This window comes from Otolemur garnettii, unplaced genomic scaffold (assembly GCF_000181295.1).
Source record: "Otolemur garnettii isolate 467f Iridium unplaced genomic scaffold, OtoGar3 scaffold00016, whole genome shotgun sequence".
NCBI lineage: Eukaryota > Metazoa > Chordata > Mammalia > Primates > Galagidae > Otolemur > Otolemur garnettii.
This window is the reverse complement of record NW_003852411.1, coordinates 22,981,130-22,999,810: the sequence shown is the minus strand read 5'-3', so window position 1 is coordinate 22,999,810 and position 18,681 is coordinate 22,981,130. Positions and strand designations below refer to the sequence as shown.

At 37.2% G+C, this 18,681-nt stretch overlaps 2 protein-coding genes across 3 annotated transcripts in view; one reads left to right on the top strand and one right to left on the bottom strand.

Annotated features, from left to right (window-relative positions):
• NME7 (NME/NM23 family member 7) overlaps window positions 1-10,788 on the bottom strand; it is a 157,125-nt gene extending 146,337 nt beyond the window's left edge. For both annotated transcript variants that reach the window (XM_003785720.2, XM_003785721.2), the window contains exon 1: window positions 10,534-10,788. In XM_003785720.2, the coding sequence (XP_003785768.1) occupies window positions 10,534-10,536 (3 nt within the window). In that variant the 5' untranslated portion in view covers window positions 10,537-10,788. The remainder of the gene's footprint in view (window positions 1-10,533) is intronic.
• Window positions 10,789-10,848: 60 nt separating this feature from the next.
• BLZF1 (basic leucine zipper nuclear factor 1) overlaps window positions 10,849-18,681 on the top strand; it is a 21,922-nt gene continuing 14,089 nt past the window's right edge. Inside the window, exons 1-2 of the mRNA XM_003785719.3 lie at window positions 10,849-11,169; window positions 12,229-12,304. Of these exons, the coding sequence (XP_003785767.1) occupies window positions 12,274-12,304 (31 nt within the window). The 5' untranslated portion in view covers window positions 10,849-11,169; window positions 12,229-12,273. The remainder of the gene's footprint in view (window positions 11,170-12,228; window positions 12,305-18,681) is intronic.

Sequence of the window (18,681 nt, the reverse complement as noted above, 5' to 3'; positions counted from 1 at the left end):
CTCTTCCTCAGGCTGGTCTCGAATTCCTGAGCTCAAGCAATCCACCCACCTCAGCCTCCCAGAGTACTAGGATTACAGGCGTGAGCCACAGTAGCCCACCTTAGTTTCTTTATCTATAAAATATAGGAATAAGACTAGATCAGTAGTTCACAAATACTTTTTCTCTCTCTCTCTCCTTTTTTAACTAAAACCTACAGCAAAAACAAAAATTTTCATTGGAACCAATACATGCATACATGCATGAATGTCCCCTACAATTGAAAAAGCTAGTTCTCTGAAACAATTCTTGTCCTCAGTATGTACTGTGTACTGATATTTTACACTGTGATTTAAAGGTTGTTTGCTATTCACAATTCAGAGTTCACAATCCACTAAGGGTCACAACCTCAGATTTAGAAGCACTGGTCTTAACAAAAAATCCATTCTCTTCCAGCTCCAAGACCTTCATATTTCAGGTGACATGAGGCTTATATGGCCTGGCCTCAGGCCACCTCTTGACCTAATCTTCCAATATCCCCTCCACCACCTCCACTCACCTTCTCTGCTTCCGTCATACTGGCCTTCTTGCTGATTCCTGACCAAACCAAGCAGGCTCCCACCTGAGGATCCTTGCACTTACCACTGCCTCTGTCTAGACCACCCCACTGCTAGGATTCCTGGGGCTCTCTACATCAACACTTCATTCCGGTCCCTGCTCAGATGTCAGCAGTGTAAAGATGCTTCCTAAATCAGCCAGCTAAACACCAATTTCTGCCTACTTTCTTCATTCTCTATTCCCCATAACTTAATTTTTTTCCATAACACTTACCAATACCTGACATTGCATTATATGTCTATTTGTTTATTGTGTGTCGCCCCAGACATTTTAGCTCCATAGGGTGGGGCTATCATTCATTGCTTAGAACAGTGCCTGGCACACAACAGAAATTTAAAAATAACTATTGAATGAATGAAGCTAAAGCTCTCTCTGAGAGTTAGAGTCCTCTGTTTTTGATCTAGAATTCTAGACTTTTCCCTGGGGGGTTATAAATAGCCCTTGATCAAAAGTAGTTGTCTACTCCTGGTTTCTACCAAGTAACTAGCAGGAAAATTTAGTGAAAAGTAACTTCTTTTCAACTATCTTTTCAGAGTGTCATCCTTCTTCCTTGGATACTGCACCTTTCTGCTCCCAACTCTACACATGCAATACCTGCCTTCAAAGGACATTACAAATTAGTTAAGAATCTTAAATGCCTTTAAAAATGGAAAATGTAATATAAATCTTAGGCATTGCATCAAAATTTCATCTTTTCCAAATCTTCAAAGTATGATGTTGGTATTTTAATGGGGATTGCACTGAATCCATAGATTGCTTTGGGAAGTATAGACATTTTAACCATGTTGATTCTTCCCAGCCATGAGCATGGTATGTTCTTCCATTTGTTAATATCCTCTGCTATTTCTTTTCTTAGGGTTTCATAATTCTCTTTGTAGAGATCCTTTGCCTCTTTTATTAGGTATATTCCTAGGTATTTCATTTTCTTTGAAGCTACTGTGAAGGGAACTGTGTCTTCGATTAGCTTTTTAATGTGGCTGTTATTAGCATATACCTATAAAGGCTACTGATTTGTGGACATTCATTTCATATCCTGAGACGTTACTGTACTTCTTAATCACTTCCAGGAGACCTGTGGTTGAGTCTTTGGGGTTCTATAAGTATAAGATCATATTATAGGCAAAGAATGAGAGTTTGACCTCTTTTGTCCCCATTTGGATGCCCTTTATATCCTTCTCTTGCCTGACTGTCTTGGCTAGAATTTCCAGCATTATGCTGAATACTAGTGGCAATAGAGGACAACCTTGTCTGGTTCCAGTTCTAAGTGGAAAAGCTATCAGTTTTACTCTGTTTAGTACTTCGTTTGCTATGGAACCAGAAAAAAAAAAGGTATAGCTATACTTAGCAATAAAAACAAAGCTGGGGGCATTACCCTACCAGAGGCTATATTACAAGTCCATACTGATCAAAACAGCAAGGTGCTGGCACAAAAATAGAGACATAGACGTTTAGAACAGAATAGAAAACCATCAGATAAAACTAACCTCTTATAGCTACCTGATCTTTGATAAACCAAACAACAACATGTACAAGGGATTGAAAATTCTAGATTTCTAGCTCTATGCAAATTCCCTTATACTATATAACAGGCTGGTTCTTCAAAACACGTTGATAAGCGAGGACTAGATAATCTGTCAAAAATGATTAAGGCCAAATTTATCTTCATTACATACAGACAATAAATTCTGAATGTTAACAATCTATGGGAGCCATAAAACAATAACTGCAGGTAACTATTAACAGTGTCTTTCGTCTAAAGAAAATCTAGTCATTTATAATCTTTCTCTTTTTTTTTTTTTTAAGACAGTCTCACTTTTGTTGCCCTTGGTAGAGTGCTATGGTATCATAGCTCACAGCAACCTCTTAACTCTTGGGCTCAAGTGATTCTCTTGCCTCAGCCTCCTGAGTAGCTATGACTACAGGCACCTGCCACCACGCCCAGCAATTTTTAGAGGTGGGGGTCTTCTCTAGCTCAGGCTGGTCTTGAACTGATGGCTCAGGCAATCTACCCGCCTCAGCTTCCCAGAGTGCTGGGATTACAGGCACGAGCCATGTATAATCTTTCTCAATATTCTGGGCAGAGTGGGGAAAATTTTATTAAAAGTTCAAATCTACTGTTAGGCCTATGCAAGTAATATATAGAAATGTTAATTTAAAGTTTAGAAGCAACAGGCATCATAGCACACTACTATCAAGGTATCAACTGGCAAAAATTTTCTGAGGGTAATTTGGCAATGTACATCAAAAGCCTTAAAAATGTGCATGGCCGCTCACCTACTTATACCCTAATTTATTCTAAGGAAATGATTACAGATATCTGCAAAAATATGTTAATTATAGTATTAATAGAATAAATTAATAAATAAGTAGTTAAATTAGAATAGATGAAAGAATGAAATGTACAGTTGCCCCTCTCTATCCAGAGGAATTGGTTCCAGGATCTCTACAGATACCAAAATCCACTGATGCCCAAGTCCTTTACATAAAATGTCATATAATTTGCATATGACCTATGCACATCCTCCTTTATACTTTAAATCATCTCCAGATTACTCATAATACTTGATATAATGTAAATGCTATGTAAAAATTGCTATCCTGTATTTTTATATGTTTTTTTTAATTTTTTTTTTAATTTTCAGTTGAGTTAAATCCACAAATGTGGAACCATGGATATACAGAGCTGAATGTGGTTCTTAAAACTGATCTGGAAAAATGTATAAGATATATTAAGTGAGAAAAATAAACATGTAAAAATTAGTACAGTAGGAAGACATTTTAAAAGATAATATACGTGTGTATATGAGTATATATGTGACTGGGATATTAATAGTGATCATATACAGGTGGTCATATTGTAGATTAATTTTATTGTTTTCATTTCTATATTTTCTAATCTCCAAAAGTGACTAAATAATCTTCCTATATTTTTACAACAAAGTGAAACATATTTATAAATATATATGTGAAAAACATTTATAGCATATATATTTAACTTGCATATTTTAGAACTATGGAAAGCAAAGGACAAAATTTAAATTTATATATATATCAGAGAGCCCTAGAACCATTATTCATGCATACAGAAATACATCTTGAAGAATAAAGAAGTCTGAAGCAAGCACAGCACACAAGATGAGTCAGAAGAGATAACAATAGCAACTTAATTAGGCAAAGTGTCTAGTACCAGAAAATAAACATGAAATGAGCAGTACATTTCAATAGCTACAATTTCTCACATCTAATTAACAGAAAGTCTTAAAATATCAACAGCTTTTAGAAGTTGAAGTAATTTAGATACTTTTTGCAGAAAAGTGAATATGAGGTTCATTAGAAATGCTGGATGTGTTTGTAAGGAATAAGATATTTCAATCATAGGCTTAGAGCACCATCCAGAAAGGTACCAGCAGAACATCACAGCAGGAAACATAACATCCATGTGGAAACTACGGTGCACACCCACCTGGAACATGTGGCTCTGCTGATCACACTGTAGAGGAGATGTCATGGAAACAGAAAAAGTCCAGAAAAGGGCAAAAATTATGGAATGACAATTACAAGGTGAGAAATTAAAAGTCTCTGATCTTCAAAGATAAGAGCAGAGACATAAAAGATAGAAAAATATTTTTCAAAGTTTTTAAGACCACTAAACATTACAGATAGGATGAAAAGAAAATAGCCACCAATAGACCAAACATGGCTCAAGTTTAAGTACAGCAGATCCAAGGAAAATAAACTATTTTGATGGAATAGGTAAATGTATGAGATACATTATCCAACCATATTTAGAATACTACATCAAGTCCTTCCCCAGTTCCACAGGTCTCAATATTCCTAGCTCCTGCCATTGCTGCAAACTAGCCAAGTCATATTAGCATATCCTATACCCTCGCAGGTCTCCTCTTCCTGTTCTCTCATTCCCTAGGCTCCAGCCATCCTGGCTCCTTCTTATTCCTCCAAAGCACCTCTGCACTCCCTGCTGTCTCTGCTGGAATAGAATGCTCTTCTCCTTGATCTCCACCTAGCAACCTTCTTTTTATCATTAAGATCTCAGCGTAAAAGTTAAAAATCAGGAAATCAGCCTTTCCTGATTTTCCTACCCAAGGCTACTTTTTTCTTGGACCCATCCACCACTGCATTGTTTAAAGTTTCCTCACAGTGCTTATCACCATAGAAGGTGACCTCACTCATTGATTAAGTAAAACGATATATGTAAATTCTTCTGTAAGTTGACATCTAAGGGACTAACAAACTGGTCAACATATGGAGGTGGTCAACATAAGGAAGCAGGCCTACTGTACTGATACATGCATGTGGGGCATGTCTGTTGTAGGAAAATTAAGTCAACTCAAGGAGATGGTCAATGTAGGGACGTGGTCAGCTATGAAGGTTCTATGTATTTACATATATCATTTTTCTCTCAAACTAAGGAAAAATGGAATTTTAAAAGTTACATCATTAAGGGGCCTTTCCCTGATCACTGCATTTTATTATTAATTTCCAACTCAACTTGTAATTTTTCTTTTGTAACCCAACTTAAACTTGTAATTTATCTTCCAATATTTGTTTTTCTCTATAAATTCCAGGAGGTGGAGGTCACTGCGTGCCATATTATTAATCAACGTATAGCCACCAGTGCCTAGCAAAAAACGCAAATTGGTGACTAAGAAAGAAAGGATGAGGGATAAAAAGGCAGACAAAGGAAAAAAAGGCTATGTGAACATGTGAGGAAAATTCAGGTTTTATGTTAATTATTTTTCAAATACTACTGTTTCCCGTTAAAGAAGAATATAATAGGCTCTATACTGCATTTTAATAAAATATATAGAAAAAATTTTCTTTCAGTGTTTCAGATTTCTAATTTAAGCTCTGTTACAAAACACAACTGTTACAAATTAGATGCAAAGCTGATCAGACAATTAAACATGCAGAAAATGAAATCCTGCAGAAAATGAAATCCTGCAGAACTTTAGAACCGAAACTTTTCCAAATTAGCTATTCAAGTAACAAAAGGAATTCTGGAAGAATAAAAAGCAGGTGCTAAAGAAACTTTATAAATAAAGTTGGAAAGCGAAAAACACGTCATGCAATAAAATCTTATTTTTTTAGCAATCATTAAACTGAATATGCTGTTAAAACAACTTTAAGACGTTTGTATTTCAAAGGTTTGTGGAACACAGCTGATAATCTATAAAGTCCTTTTCCACTAAGAGGTTGTCTTGTGTAACAATATTCAAATAAATGCTATATTTTAGAAGATATATGACATTCATATCTCTGTTAGTCAAATGGGTCTTAGAATTACCTTCTTTATTCTCTTTATACATAAAAGTGATAAATAAATTGACTCCAGGACATTCTTTGTTATAAACAACATATGTTGACAGGTATTCTAAACTACAATTGCTTGTCTCTGCTTTACAATAAAGGTAGTTCTAGAATTTGTGACCAGAACTTAACACTGGAGCTGAGAGCCACAACTGTTATAAATTAGATGCAAACAGAAGCTGAGCAGACAATCAAACTGCAGTGTCAGGAAACCACATCTGCAGAACCTCCACCCTCAGCTGCTTGTAGACAGAGGACATCGTCCTCTGCTACAATATTTTAGCCAATGACTAAACTGAACACAGAGAAGCAGCATCCATTTCTTTCTGCAGGCCCACTCCTTAAGATAAAGGACTGACAGGAAACAAAGGAGAGAGACCTGGATGCAGAAAGAAACTTGAAAATTTTACTCTAGCCAATTTCAGGCTTTTGTTAAATCCTAGCTTTTCCTGCCACACAATAAAGACATTGTCACTAGGTCAAAAATGCCTTGCTTGATATTTGAACTATTTTGCCTTTTGTTGAACTTTGTGGCTCATGACTCATGGTAAGACATGAATTTTGTAGGCGAACCCAATACACAGACAATACATATACAACTTAAAACAAAAGTTCATGAAAGTCACCCTTACTACATGCAACGATTATGTTAAGTCGGTATTTTAAGTCTTCTTTTTTCCTCCTGGCTACATACCACAGATTAATTTCATGACCTAGTACTGTGCCACAACCTACAGTTTGAGAAACACTACTGTGTATATACCTTTGGTCTGGTCTCTGCCTACCTCTCTAACCACAGCTCATGCTACATTCTCAACCATATTTCCCAAATCGCAACTCAGTTTCTGTTTTTTTTTAATTACATTGAACCAGAAGTTCTTGAAATATGCCCATCTCTTCTCTGCCTCAGGGCCTTTGGTCGTGGTGTCAGTGTACCTGGAGCACTTCCTCCAGATCACTGTACTTTGTATCATTTTGGGTTTTTTGTTGTTGTTGTTGCAGTTTGGCCAGGGCCGGGTTTGAACCTGCCACCCTCAGTATATGGGGCTAGTGCCCTACTCACTGAACCACAGGCACTGCCCGTCCTTCAGGTTTTAATATAAAAGTTTCTTCCCCAGAGGGGCCTTCATGGAGCACCTAATTTAAAAGAGCCACCACCTGCAACGGACCCAGTCACAGTAGTACACTGCTCTTAGCATTCCTGGGGAAGTCTGAATAGCAGAATGTCAGGCAGGTGCATGCAAGCACACACATATACATATGTACACACACAAGTGTTTAGCAAGTATCACTGTCCACCTCCCATGCCATTGCACAGCTGACTAAATTTGAACTATTGAAATTCTATTTCATTTGCTTCAGGACAGCTTTTCTGATTCACTGATTGAGAACTAAGGCCTCAATCCTCCAACGTCCCCAAGTACTTTGTATCCACTAAGACCAGGTACTACATTTTCTTATTTTTTTAATTCATTTGGCAAACATATGAGTGCTTAATAGCTCTAAGCCAGCGGTTCTCAACCTTGGGTCATAACTCCTTTGTAACATTAAGCGTGATTGTAGGCATGAGGAAGGTTGAGAACCACTGCTCTAAGCAATAGCAATGAACAAAATAAACAGCTTACTAACAGCAAAAAATTTATAAACACGTAATTTCAACTGAATGTTGTTCCATACAAGAGGGATGTGTATATAACATGGTGACAAAAAGAATAAAGAGTCCATCCTTTTTTTGAGTAGAGAAGGGAAATATTACAGAAGAAAACAATGCCCAGGCTGGATCTGGAAGGCTCAGTAAGAGTTTGACTAGAAAACAAGGGTGTATTCCATGTACAAGGAACAGCGTGTGCAAAGTAGAGAGGAGAGGCACACAACTTGTGTTAAGTGGTTCCATATGGTCCGTGAAAGGCAAGCAGCTAAAAGGCCTGAGGCTAAAAAGCAAGAGGGAAACAAGATTGTAAATGCTCCACCAGGGGGAGCCTCACAGGCCATTCCTGACACTTTACTGCGGGGAATGGAGGGTCTAGTTTTTAAAAGGTAAGTAACAACAACAGGGTAGGTTTTTTAAAATTCTTTCTTGGGGCAGAGAAAATAATGAATGGAAAAACTGCCAGACCAGACTATACAAGAACTAGTATTACAATAGTTTAGGCAAGAAATGAGGCAATGCAAACTAAAGCAGGATCTAGTGACCAAACTGAATATGGGAGGTAGATATGAGAGAGAAGAATTTAGATTAACTCTGATTTTGAGTTTAGTTTATAATATAGTTTAAGTTGTACAGCAGTATCATTAATTAATTTGGTGAAAACAGGAGAAACCGGGAGGAAAGATAGCAAGTTCAGTTTTGGTCATCCTGAGTTAAATGTCCAGGAAGCAACTGGGTTAGGCCTTAGCTCATGTCTGAGGTGAAAATTGAAATTTGGGAATAAAATCAAAGGTATTAACGTCCAAGCCATGTGTGCAGACAAAATCACCCGTGAAAAATGTATAGGCTAAAAAAATGATAGAAATTAAGGAGTGTGGCTCGGCAACCATAGCATAGTGGTTACCACACTGGACACATGCACCAAGGCTGGAGGGTTCAAACCTGGCCTTGGCCAGCTAAACAACAATGACAACTGCAACAAAAAAAATAGCTGGACGTGTGGCAGGCGCCCATAGTCCCAAGTACTTGGGAGGCTGGGGCAAGAGAATCACTTAAGCCCTAGAGTTTGGAGTTGCTGTAAGCTGTGACACCACAGCACTCCACCGAGGGCAACATAGTGAGACTCTGTCTCAAAAAAAGAAAGAAAGAAAGAAAAGAAATTAAGGAGTGAATCACAGAGAATAGCATTAAAAAGCAGGCAAAGCCAGTAAAAAAGAAAGGGAATGAATGACCATGATCTTCAGTTGTCACAGTGAGGCTAAGTAAAATAAATTTTGAGAAGTAATTACTGGATTTGGCACTTAAAGGATCATTAGAAATTTAGCAAGAGCAACTCCATTGAAACCATTAAAAAGGAAGCCAGACAATAAACTTTTGCCTGTTGGATATAAGTAAAAATACTATGCTTTCAAGCAGTCTGGGAGCTAAATGGTAGGCTTGAGCAATAACTAGATAGACATAAGATAGTGCTTTTGTTTTATCTAATTTTCGTAAGATATATGACTTGAGCACTGAGGAGAAGAAATGGAAAGGAAAAGCTGAAAGCACAGCAAAGAAAAAAAGATAACTAAAAGTAACATGTCCTACACAGATGGGAGCAGATAAGATCAAAAGCAAAGATGATCCTGCAACAACTTATTCTGTAAACTAGAAATACAAGACTAAAGGAAGGTTTAAAATATGGATCAATGTGTAGGCTGTGTATAGGGTTAAAAAAAATTGCCTGTTAAGACTCCATCATCTGAGCAGCGCCTGTGGCTCAGTGAGTAGGGCGCCGGCCCCATATACTGAGGGTGGCGGGTTCAAACCCAGCCCCAGCCAAACTGCAACAAAAAATAGCCGGGTGTTGTGGTGGGCGCCTGTAGTCCCAGCTACTTGGGAGGCTGAGGCAGGAGAATCGCCTAAGCCCAGGAGTTGGAGGTTGCTGTGAGCTGTGACTCCACAGCACTCTACCAAGGGCAATAAAGTGAGACTCTGTCTCTAAAAAATATAAAAAAAAAAAAGACTCCATCATTTACTTAGAAGAAAGAAGAGGGAAAGGGTCAGGGTTTGTAAAGTGAAGGTTTGAAAAGGCCTCTGCAGGAAATGGGAAGGGAAAGATAGAGTAACAAAAACAATTGCTGAGGAGTAATAGAGAAACAAGGAAGGTGATTAGGCTCTGTTGCTAAATTTATAGCGATACCCATCTGAGAACAGTACTCTTCTATCTTCCAAACTGTTACCTGTAAGTGCTTAAAACATATGGTAATTAAAATGAATAGGAACTTCCAAACATGTGGGTAAGTTAGAATCACCTGTCCACTTATTAAATATGCAAATTCCGAGCCCTACTCCAATTCATTCTGAATTTCTGGGGGTGAAATTCAAGCAAATCAATTCCAGAAGCTCTCTGCATGATGTTGAAGGATAGTCCTGATTTCTGGTTTGTATTTTTTTTTTTTAAAGCACGGACCTAGAAGGCAATCAACTGGTCAAAAGGGAACTGATTCAACATACACCCATTATTAAATGGCCCTTAAACTGAGCGTGGGACAGTGCTCCGCCACCCAGAGCAAAGACTCCAAGATCTAGAGAGATTCAAACCAGTGTTGAGACAGTCAGATACTCGTACACGCACCACCCCATCTTCTTAATGAAGTAGGTTACTGTGAAGCTGCAAGCTTGAAAAATGCAATGATGAACAATGCAAACATGTTTGTCCGAAATAATGTCTCAGATTATTAGGCTCAATGTCTTAGCCTTAAACTTTGTTATATTATTCTAGGCTTAGTAGCACCCAAAGTGAAATTCTGGGTGCTGCAAGAAACAGAACCAGGAGATTACGGGAACGGCCCATGGAAAGAGGAAAAGATAATGGGGGAAGGTGAAGGAACCCGGACCCCTCTGAGTGCCCACCCCGAGACTTGGGACGCTGCGTAACCAAGACACTAGAGCCGTTCTTCTGGCCTCTTCTGGCACTCACCATAGTTTCAGGATCTCGGTACAAGGAAACGGGTAACGTTGAGACAGGAAGACAGCACCACCAACACCATCATCCGGTTACTTTGGCAACAGAGCCCCGCCCACTGCCGAACGCTGCGGAGACGCCACAGCCCCTCCCCTTCGTCCCTACTGGTTGGGAGTAAAGGCGTCTCCTTCCATCCACTTGACAGACCCGCCCCTTCACGCTGTTGCCTGGGGCGACGCGACACCGCCTTCCTCCTTCCAGCACTTTTACTTCCGTTTAGTTGACGGATGACTCGGAAGTGTAAGCGACTGTTCAGCTTGGGTTTATATATTTCTGTACAATATTTGATTTCAAAATAGGCATCTTCTCACTTTTCACTTCCTGAGGACTTACACTTCAAGCGTGTTCTGTGTCATTGAGTTTAAACGAACTGCAGAATCTGTTTACTTTTTTTTTTTTTTTTTGAAAAATTTTCCGGAAGCGAAACCCTGAGTAATCGGAAGTGATTATGCGTGAAGAGACGCTTGATGTCTGGAGGGTTTGGGCGGGCCGCTTCGGAATGGAAGAGGACGTGCGAAGTTAACTCGGTGACACCGGGAGAAGAGCCTGTGAAGTGAAGCCCCTGAAATAGGAAGAGTACAGATCTCAAAGGTAAATCCGAGAAGAGGGGACGTGGGGGAAGGACGGACGTCGAGGTCGGAGTTTGCCGGCCCCGAGCTGTGGAGTTAGGGAAAGATCGTTGTCCCAGATAGGCTGGTTCAGACGGAGACGAACTTCAGTTTGCAGTTGCAGGGACCGCAGAGGTCGATGTGCTTGCCGCTCCTCCGCCGGCTCCCCTGCCTCTTCAAGGGGATCTGCCCGCAGACGCTCCCCGGGCTTGGACATTTCTTTAGGAGAGAAGCTGGTTATGGCTTTTATGAATCGTCTTTTGAATACGTGTTTTCAGAGCAGGAGACTCTAAGTGATGGAGGATTTGTGATAAAGGAAGTTAGTCGTGGGAGACGCTGTGCTTTGTCGTATGGAGTACCTAGAGCTATTTTCTTTTTTTTTTAATGGTGAAACCAGTTTGTCCTGTAGTATACAGTTCATCGTATTAATGTCTTCACATTAGTATCACCTTCCTTAACCGTTCCTGAGTCCGTGCTTAAGACCGTGCATACGTTTCATGTGCCCAATGTCTGCTTCTCTTTTTCCTGTTAAAGGTTACACCATTTTAATGTCACTACCAAAAAAGTACAAACCAAGTTATCGTGAGTAATGTTTTTGTCACTTGTTGAACATCTAAAAGGAAGCTCTCTCAAATAGATAGATAGATAGAGGTATATATAGTGAACAAATTGTGTCAATATGTCTCTGTCTCTTAAGAGAGTCGTTACTTTAAAATTCCTGTTATCTTATAAATGCTACAGTAACTTCATTGCCATTGCTGAACTGAAATTCAGGACATACCTCTTGACAATGTAGAGTGCATTGATGAGGATGGTGAAACAAGAATATTTAAAAGTAAGCCACCCCCCTTTTTTTTCTGAGACATTGGTAGGCATAGGAATACCACCTGTGAGAAAAGGATATGAGGGGACACTTCCCTCCCTTATTGCTTGTGTACTAAATGCAGAAGCAATTAAAATACCCTAACACTTAAATTAGGAGCACTCAGTGAATATGTTTTCGTGATATTATTTTAATTCTTTTATGTGTATACATTTCTAGGTATTTCAGTAGAAGTCTTGGAAGGCATTTTCATTAGGGGAAAAAATGACTACACTTAAAAATTTAGAAACCAGAGGTAAGTGTTCTTCTTTTGATGGTAATTGGTTTTATAAAATATTAAATCCATCATATGAATGTTTGAGCTGGGTAACTAAATGTAAACCTCATGGACCCCTTAGGAATCATTTGTATTTCAAAGTGCTCCATGCATGTTTTGTAATGCATTGTTTATATTTCAGTAGTTCAGATATACAAGTTAACATTAATATCATTAGTATTAGATGACTGCCCTTAAAAATGTAGTATAAAAACAAAATTTTACAGCTGTATGTCCTGTGCACTAAATTAAGATTTAAATAAACAAGAGTATATATTTTTTAAAGATTTAAAATGTATCAAATTGACATATATCAAAGACTTTCTTTATGCTGTATTGGTTTGCTAGGGTTGTTTAACAAAGTACCACAAACTGCTGTAGCAACAAAAAATTTATTGTCTCACAGTCCTGGAGATTGGAGGTCCAGTATTTAAATATCAGCAAGGCCATGCTCCCTCTGAAGGCTTTAGAGAAAGGAGTTTTCTCCTAGCTTCTGGCAATTTTCTGACAGTCTTTGGTATTTCATGGCCAGTAGACAAACCATCCTAACTTTTGCCTTCCTGTTCACATGGTGTTCTCCCTGTGTGCATGTTTCTGTGACCAAATTCCTCCTTTTTATGAGGATAGCAGACAATGGAAAAAGGATTCACCCTACTTTCATAAAATTTAATCTTAACTAATTACATCTGTAGTAATTGTTTCCTAAGAATCTTTCTAAAGTACTAGACATTAAAACTTCAACGTGTAAGTATAGTATTAGAGGAATACAATTCTACCCATAACACTTATTAAATACAACAGACACTTTTTAGTCCTTCCTTGTTTGCCTCTCTATAATATTTGGTACTATTGATCATTCTTTACATATTGAAATACTTTCTTTCCATGACGTCACTTTTATTTTCACTGTCTAATGCTGTAATTACTTGAGTATTTGAATTAAATTGGTGTTTTTTAAAAAATTAAAGATTCAAGGCCAGACACAGTGGCTCATGACTGTAATCCTACCACTCTGGGAGGCTGAGGCGACTGGATTGCCTGATCAGCCTGAGCAAGAGCAAGACCCCCATCTCTAAAATATAGCTGGGCATTGTGGCAGGCACCTATAGTCCCAGCTGCTTAGGAGGCTGAGGGAGGAGGATCACTTGAGCCCACGAGTTTATGGTTGCTGTGAGCTATGACACCACAGCCCTCTAGGTGACAAAGTGAGACTCTATCTCAAAAACAATTAAATAAATGAAATGAAATAAATAAAATTAAATAAAATAAAAATTAAAGATTCAGTTCGTCAATCACACTAGCCACACTTCAAGTATTTTACAGCCAGATGTGGTTAGTGGCTGTTATATTTCTATCATTGCAGAAACTTTGTCAGATGGTACTGCTCTAGTTATATATTCTGTGTTTCTTCTTTACCCTCCTTTCCTTTGGTTTATCTTTTTTTTTTTGAGACAGTCTCACTTTGTCACCCCCCTTACAGTGCAGTGACATCATAGCGTACAGTAACCTTAAACTCTTGAGCTCAAGTGATCTTGCCTCAGCTTCCAAGTAGCTGGCACTACAGGCCTCCGATACAGCACCCAGCTATTTTTAGAGACAGGGTCTTGATCTTGCTCAGGCTAGTCTCAAACTCCTGAGCTGAAGCAATCTGCTCCCCTTGGCCTCCCGGAGTGCTAGGATTATAGGAGTGAGCTACCACACCCGGCCTAAAACTCACTCTAGAATGGGATTTGAAATACATGTAAGAAATGAAGAAAAAAGATCATGCCAATAAATATTTAATTGAATTTAATTCAGTTGTGTGCAACAGCATTCCATAAGTCACCAGAAGGTTTTTTATAATATTAGAATAAGCACATCAGAGACAGTAATAAACTGAGAACTAACAGGAAATAAGAGCTTATTAATGCTATCCAATGTGAAAGCACTAGCATGATAGTATGGTGCTTGGTGAAAAGCAAAAACTAAGTACAATGTTATGATTAGTGATTAAAAGTTAGTTATTGCTAGGCCTCTGAAATTAAATTCTTTTTTATTATTTGTTATTGTTTGTAATGAGGTTAGAGTTACAAAGCACTTTTACAAACATTATTTCACTTGACCTTAATTATCCAGCAAGGAAGATAATCCAACTGTTAGCCCTATTCCTGCTTAAGGTTATCTATTGTTAGTGAACAAGTTGCTGGTATTGTATGGCCTGAGAAAAGATGTTCCTCTCATGGTTGACATTCATCAGTTGTACTTCCTATAACTGCCTCTGGAGAGAAGCACAATTGTTCGTTTAGCAATAGGACTTCCTCTCAGAGGATGTTTGAATAATTCTGTCATCAAAAGAGGGATATATCATGACTGCTAGCCTATTTCTCAAGGGAAAACATACAATAAATAGTAACATTTAGAAAATTAAAATTCATAATTTTTCTTAGATGTAAGATTAAAATTAAAACTATTAAAATCAGATAGTTAGGAAGACCTGATGCACTTAAATGTTTATAATCCTCTAAAATAGTCTAATACTAGTGTGTGGAATGGTAGGTATTAAGGATTCCAGCAGGGATAAATTTGGGAACTCCTGGTTTAAAAGAGAAGTTATACTACAGGACTTCTCAGAGCGCCTTTAATATACTAATGTACACTCTGTTGCAGTATACAGCCTTGTCCATATTTATTTGACCAGGGAAGTCTTTACGTATAGAGCTTGTGGCAAAAAAGTTTGGATTCCATTTCAAGAAATGTTGGTTTAAGTCTTAAGTCCATTGTCTGTAACATTTTTTATTTTAATAACTGTAACTAAATTTTTTAGGTAATATTGAAGACTTTTTACAGTATCATTTAAAATTATCAAGTGATGATCCCTAATTTGTTTAATTATATTATAGCTGAATTTGCATAGGTTCCGGACAGTCTTTCTTCAGGCTGTCCAAATTAGGAATTAATGATTTAATTAAGCAGTTTGTAAATGAGTTGATTATTGGATAGTAAAGTGAAATTTTCAGCTTGGCGCCTGTGGCTCAAGTGGCTAAGGCACCAGCCACATACACCTAACGTGGCGGGTTCAAATCCAGCCTGGGCCCGCCAAACAACAAGGATGGCTGCAACCAAAAAATAGCCAGGCAGGCACCAGTGGTCCCAGCTACTTGGGAGGCAGAGGCAGGAGACTCGCTTGAGCCCAGGAGTTGGAGGTTGCTATGAGCTGTGATGCCACGGCACTCTACCCAGGGGAATGACTTGAGGTTCTGTCTCAAAAAAAAAAGTAAAATTTTCTAGGTAGTGTATTAACAGATTAATGAACTTCATTAAGCACTACTCATCTTTTCTGTGCCAAGGACCATTTCACCAGCTGATAATATAAGATTAGGAGACAGTTCCTACTTTGAGGAGCTCCCAACAGTCTAGTCTGCAAAAGAAACAAATTATTTTCAGAATACTTAACTATAGTATTTGCATTATTCTGAAAGCACCAAGGGATAGGAGAAGGGTGAGATTAAGTGATTTGTCACATAGTGCATGGCCATAGAGTCTTAAGTTATCTTGACTCAGAGTTTGGTGTTCTTCTCATTATCTCATCCTTCTGATATAGAGTACCTGCCTTTATTGATTTAGACTAGAGTTTTATGAATAAAGGAGAAATATTTTTCCAATGACAGACTGTAAATTATTCTTTTTGCCTCCATATTCCAGAGCAGGGATTGGCCCATGGTGTCCCGTAGGCCTCCTGAAAATATTTGCAATTTGATGATAGGGAACACTATAATTTTGAACCCCACTTAAGCCAAATATTATCCTGAATAAAAAGATTCTGTTTGTCTCATTATTAGATCTATGTTACAAAAAAAAAAAATCCTGTATTCATTTATTATTATTATAGTTTGAATATTGTAAATAAAAATTTTTCCTCTCTATATAACCACCTATATAGTATTCTCAATTTTACCTTTTGATCCACAAAACTTAAAATATTTGTTATCTGGCCCTTTGCAGAAAAAGTTTGACCAGTCCCTGTTCTAGAATGTTAAGACTAGTGATCTTATTTGTTATTTTTCTACATTTTACCAACCGTTGGGGAAGGCAGTAAGAATAAGCCATAAACTTTTGCTGTGTTTTAAGTCGTTAATAAGTGATCACAGGTGGAAGTGATGGTGACGAATAGTTTAAGGATTTTTGTTAAAATCCTTTTTCAAAGAGTGAAGAAGAATAAGATTTGATGTTTTGTTTTACATAAGCATTACTCATAATTTTGGAGCTGGTATCATAAATCTTTGTCTTTGAACTTGAGAGAAGGTAAAGGCTCATGAATGTATCCTGGATTGTGCCTAGTGCATATGTAATAAAGGTTTCTACGTGTGTCACAAGGAAAAATAGAATTATGGAAGATAAGTTACCAGGTAAGCAAACATTAAGCTCTTGCTCTCATGGTCCCCATGCACATCAGCTGGAATCATAGTTATTACTGAGAAGAAGTTGCCATATGATATGTAATACAACTTTGGTATTTAAGTATAACATTAAATCTTAAATAAAGTTAAGTATAAATTTAGACTGAAATAAGTTGTTTGAGTTTCTTAATTGGAATTTTACAAGGGTATTTTATTTGAAAAGAGATTTCTGTTAAATACTCATTTTTTTTTTTTTGCCTTTTAAATTTAGCATTCACTATTACTTAAAATTCCAACTCAAAAAAGTTACAGATTACCTGGAAATCCTATTTGTCTGTGATGATAATATCACACCTGTTTCTTATTTCTTTGGCCTCAGTAAGCCTGAGGGATGGCTCTGGTGTATCTTTTGTGGATTTTTTTTTTTATTAATTTATAGTTAATATGTGATTCTCAAAAGATAGAATGTCTTACAAAATTAAATTTACGTTAGGTAAAGTTACACAAACTTAACATGGGAACAATCCTTTATTTTTAAAAACAATTCAGTGGAAATTCTCCTTGTGAGTGCTAACATGCTGCAGCATGTTTTAACTACTGTACCATATCCTTTATGTCACTTTCTAAAGTATTTCAAGGGGTGTTTTAGTTTATATTTTATATAGAAATGATACTATTTTATTCTAATGTAAAATGCTTTCTAAAACAGAACACATTAATTGCATCCCAGATGTCTTCCCACCTCATGTCTAACTATAACTCAGAATTCCCAGAACATTGTTACATATGTGGGAAACACTGGGGGAAGAATCTGTTCCTATAGTGAAAAAAAATGTTCCTATAGTCTTATGATAAAATTTTAAGACTAGCGTAAGAGAAAAAAGTCAGAATTATTGTTATAACATTAAATAAACTTTATTTCTCCCCCTTATCAACATCCAAAATTGATTAGGAATATTTTTAAAGAATAATAACAAAAGCAAAAAGCTGTAACATTTAATGAATCTTTACTGTGCTAAACACCGTCCGAACACTGGTCATGTATTCTTATTTATTTTTAAGTTTTGCATTAAATCCCAGGTATTACAAATGCAAAAATAAATGAATAAAGAATCCACCCAGATATTCACCAAATCCATTAACTCTGCACTTGGGAGCTTATTTGAAAGAAATAATTCAGAATTTTAAAAAAATCTGTAGATATAAAAGTGTTCACTAAAGCGTTATTTATTGTAGTGAGAAATTGGAAAGAGTCTAAATATCCAATCATAGAATAATAATAAGTAATACTATATTAACTTGAAGGAATATACTGAAAAATAAGCTTATAAAAATTATTATAAATATAGAAAAATACTGAGGAAATCTGAAGTAATGAGAAATAATTTTAGAATGATGAGAGTATAGGTAAATTTTTTTCTTATTAATATCTTTTCATTTAACATTTTAAGAATAATAGAAACAAAAAGCCAAATACAAAGGATAAGTGATGGTGTGAAAATAAACCGTTCTGTGGTTTTTGTATCTATGTAACATAGTTTGTAAGAGGAAGAAAAATAAGTTTCTTGAAAAGTAGAAACCTAGCAAAGAAATATTAAGAAAGTATTCTTGTTAGATATTTCCCTTGTTATAAAACACTTTGACAGGTAATTTTTTTTATATTTATTTTCTTAACATTACCCTGAGCAAGCTTTGATAAGCTTGCTGCTTCTATGGTGCTTTGGCTAGAGAATTCCATTTCGAGGGCCAGAATCCAGGAACCAAGGTGACAGACATTAGAGTCTGCTTCAATTTGGAATGTCAGTTCCTCTTTTTTTTTTTTTGAGACAGTCTACAGCTGTGGCCCTGGGTAGAGTGCTATGGCATTGTAGCTCACAGCAACCTCCAACTCTTAGGCTCAAGGGATCCTCTTGCCTCAGTTTTTCTATTTTTAGTAGAGATAGGGTCTTTCTTTTGCTCAGGCTAGTCTTTTTTTTTTTT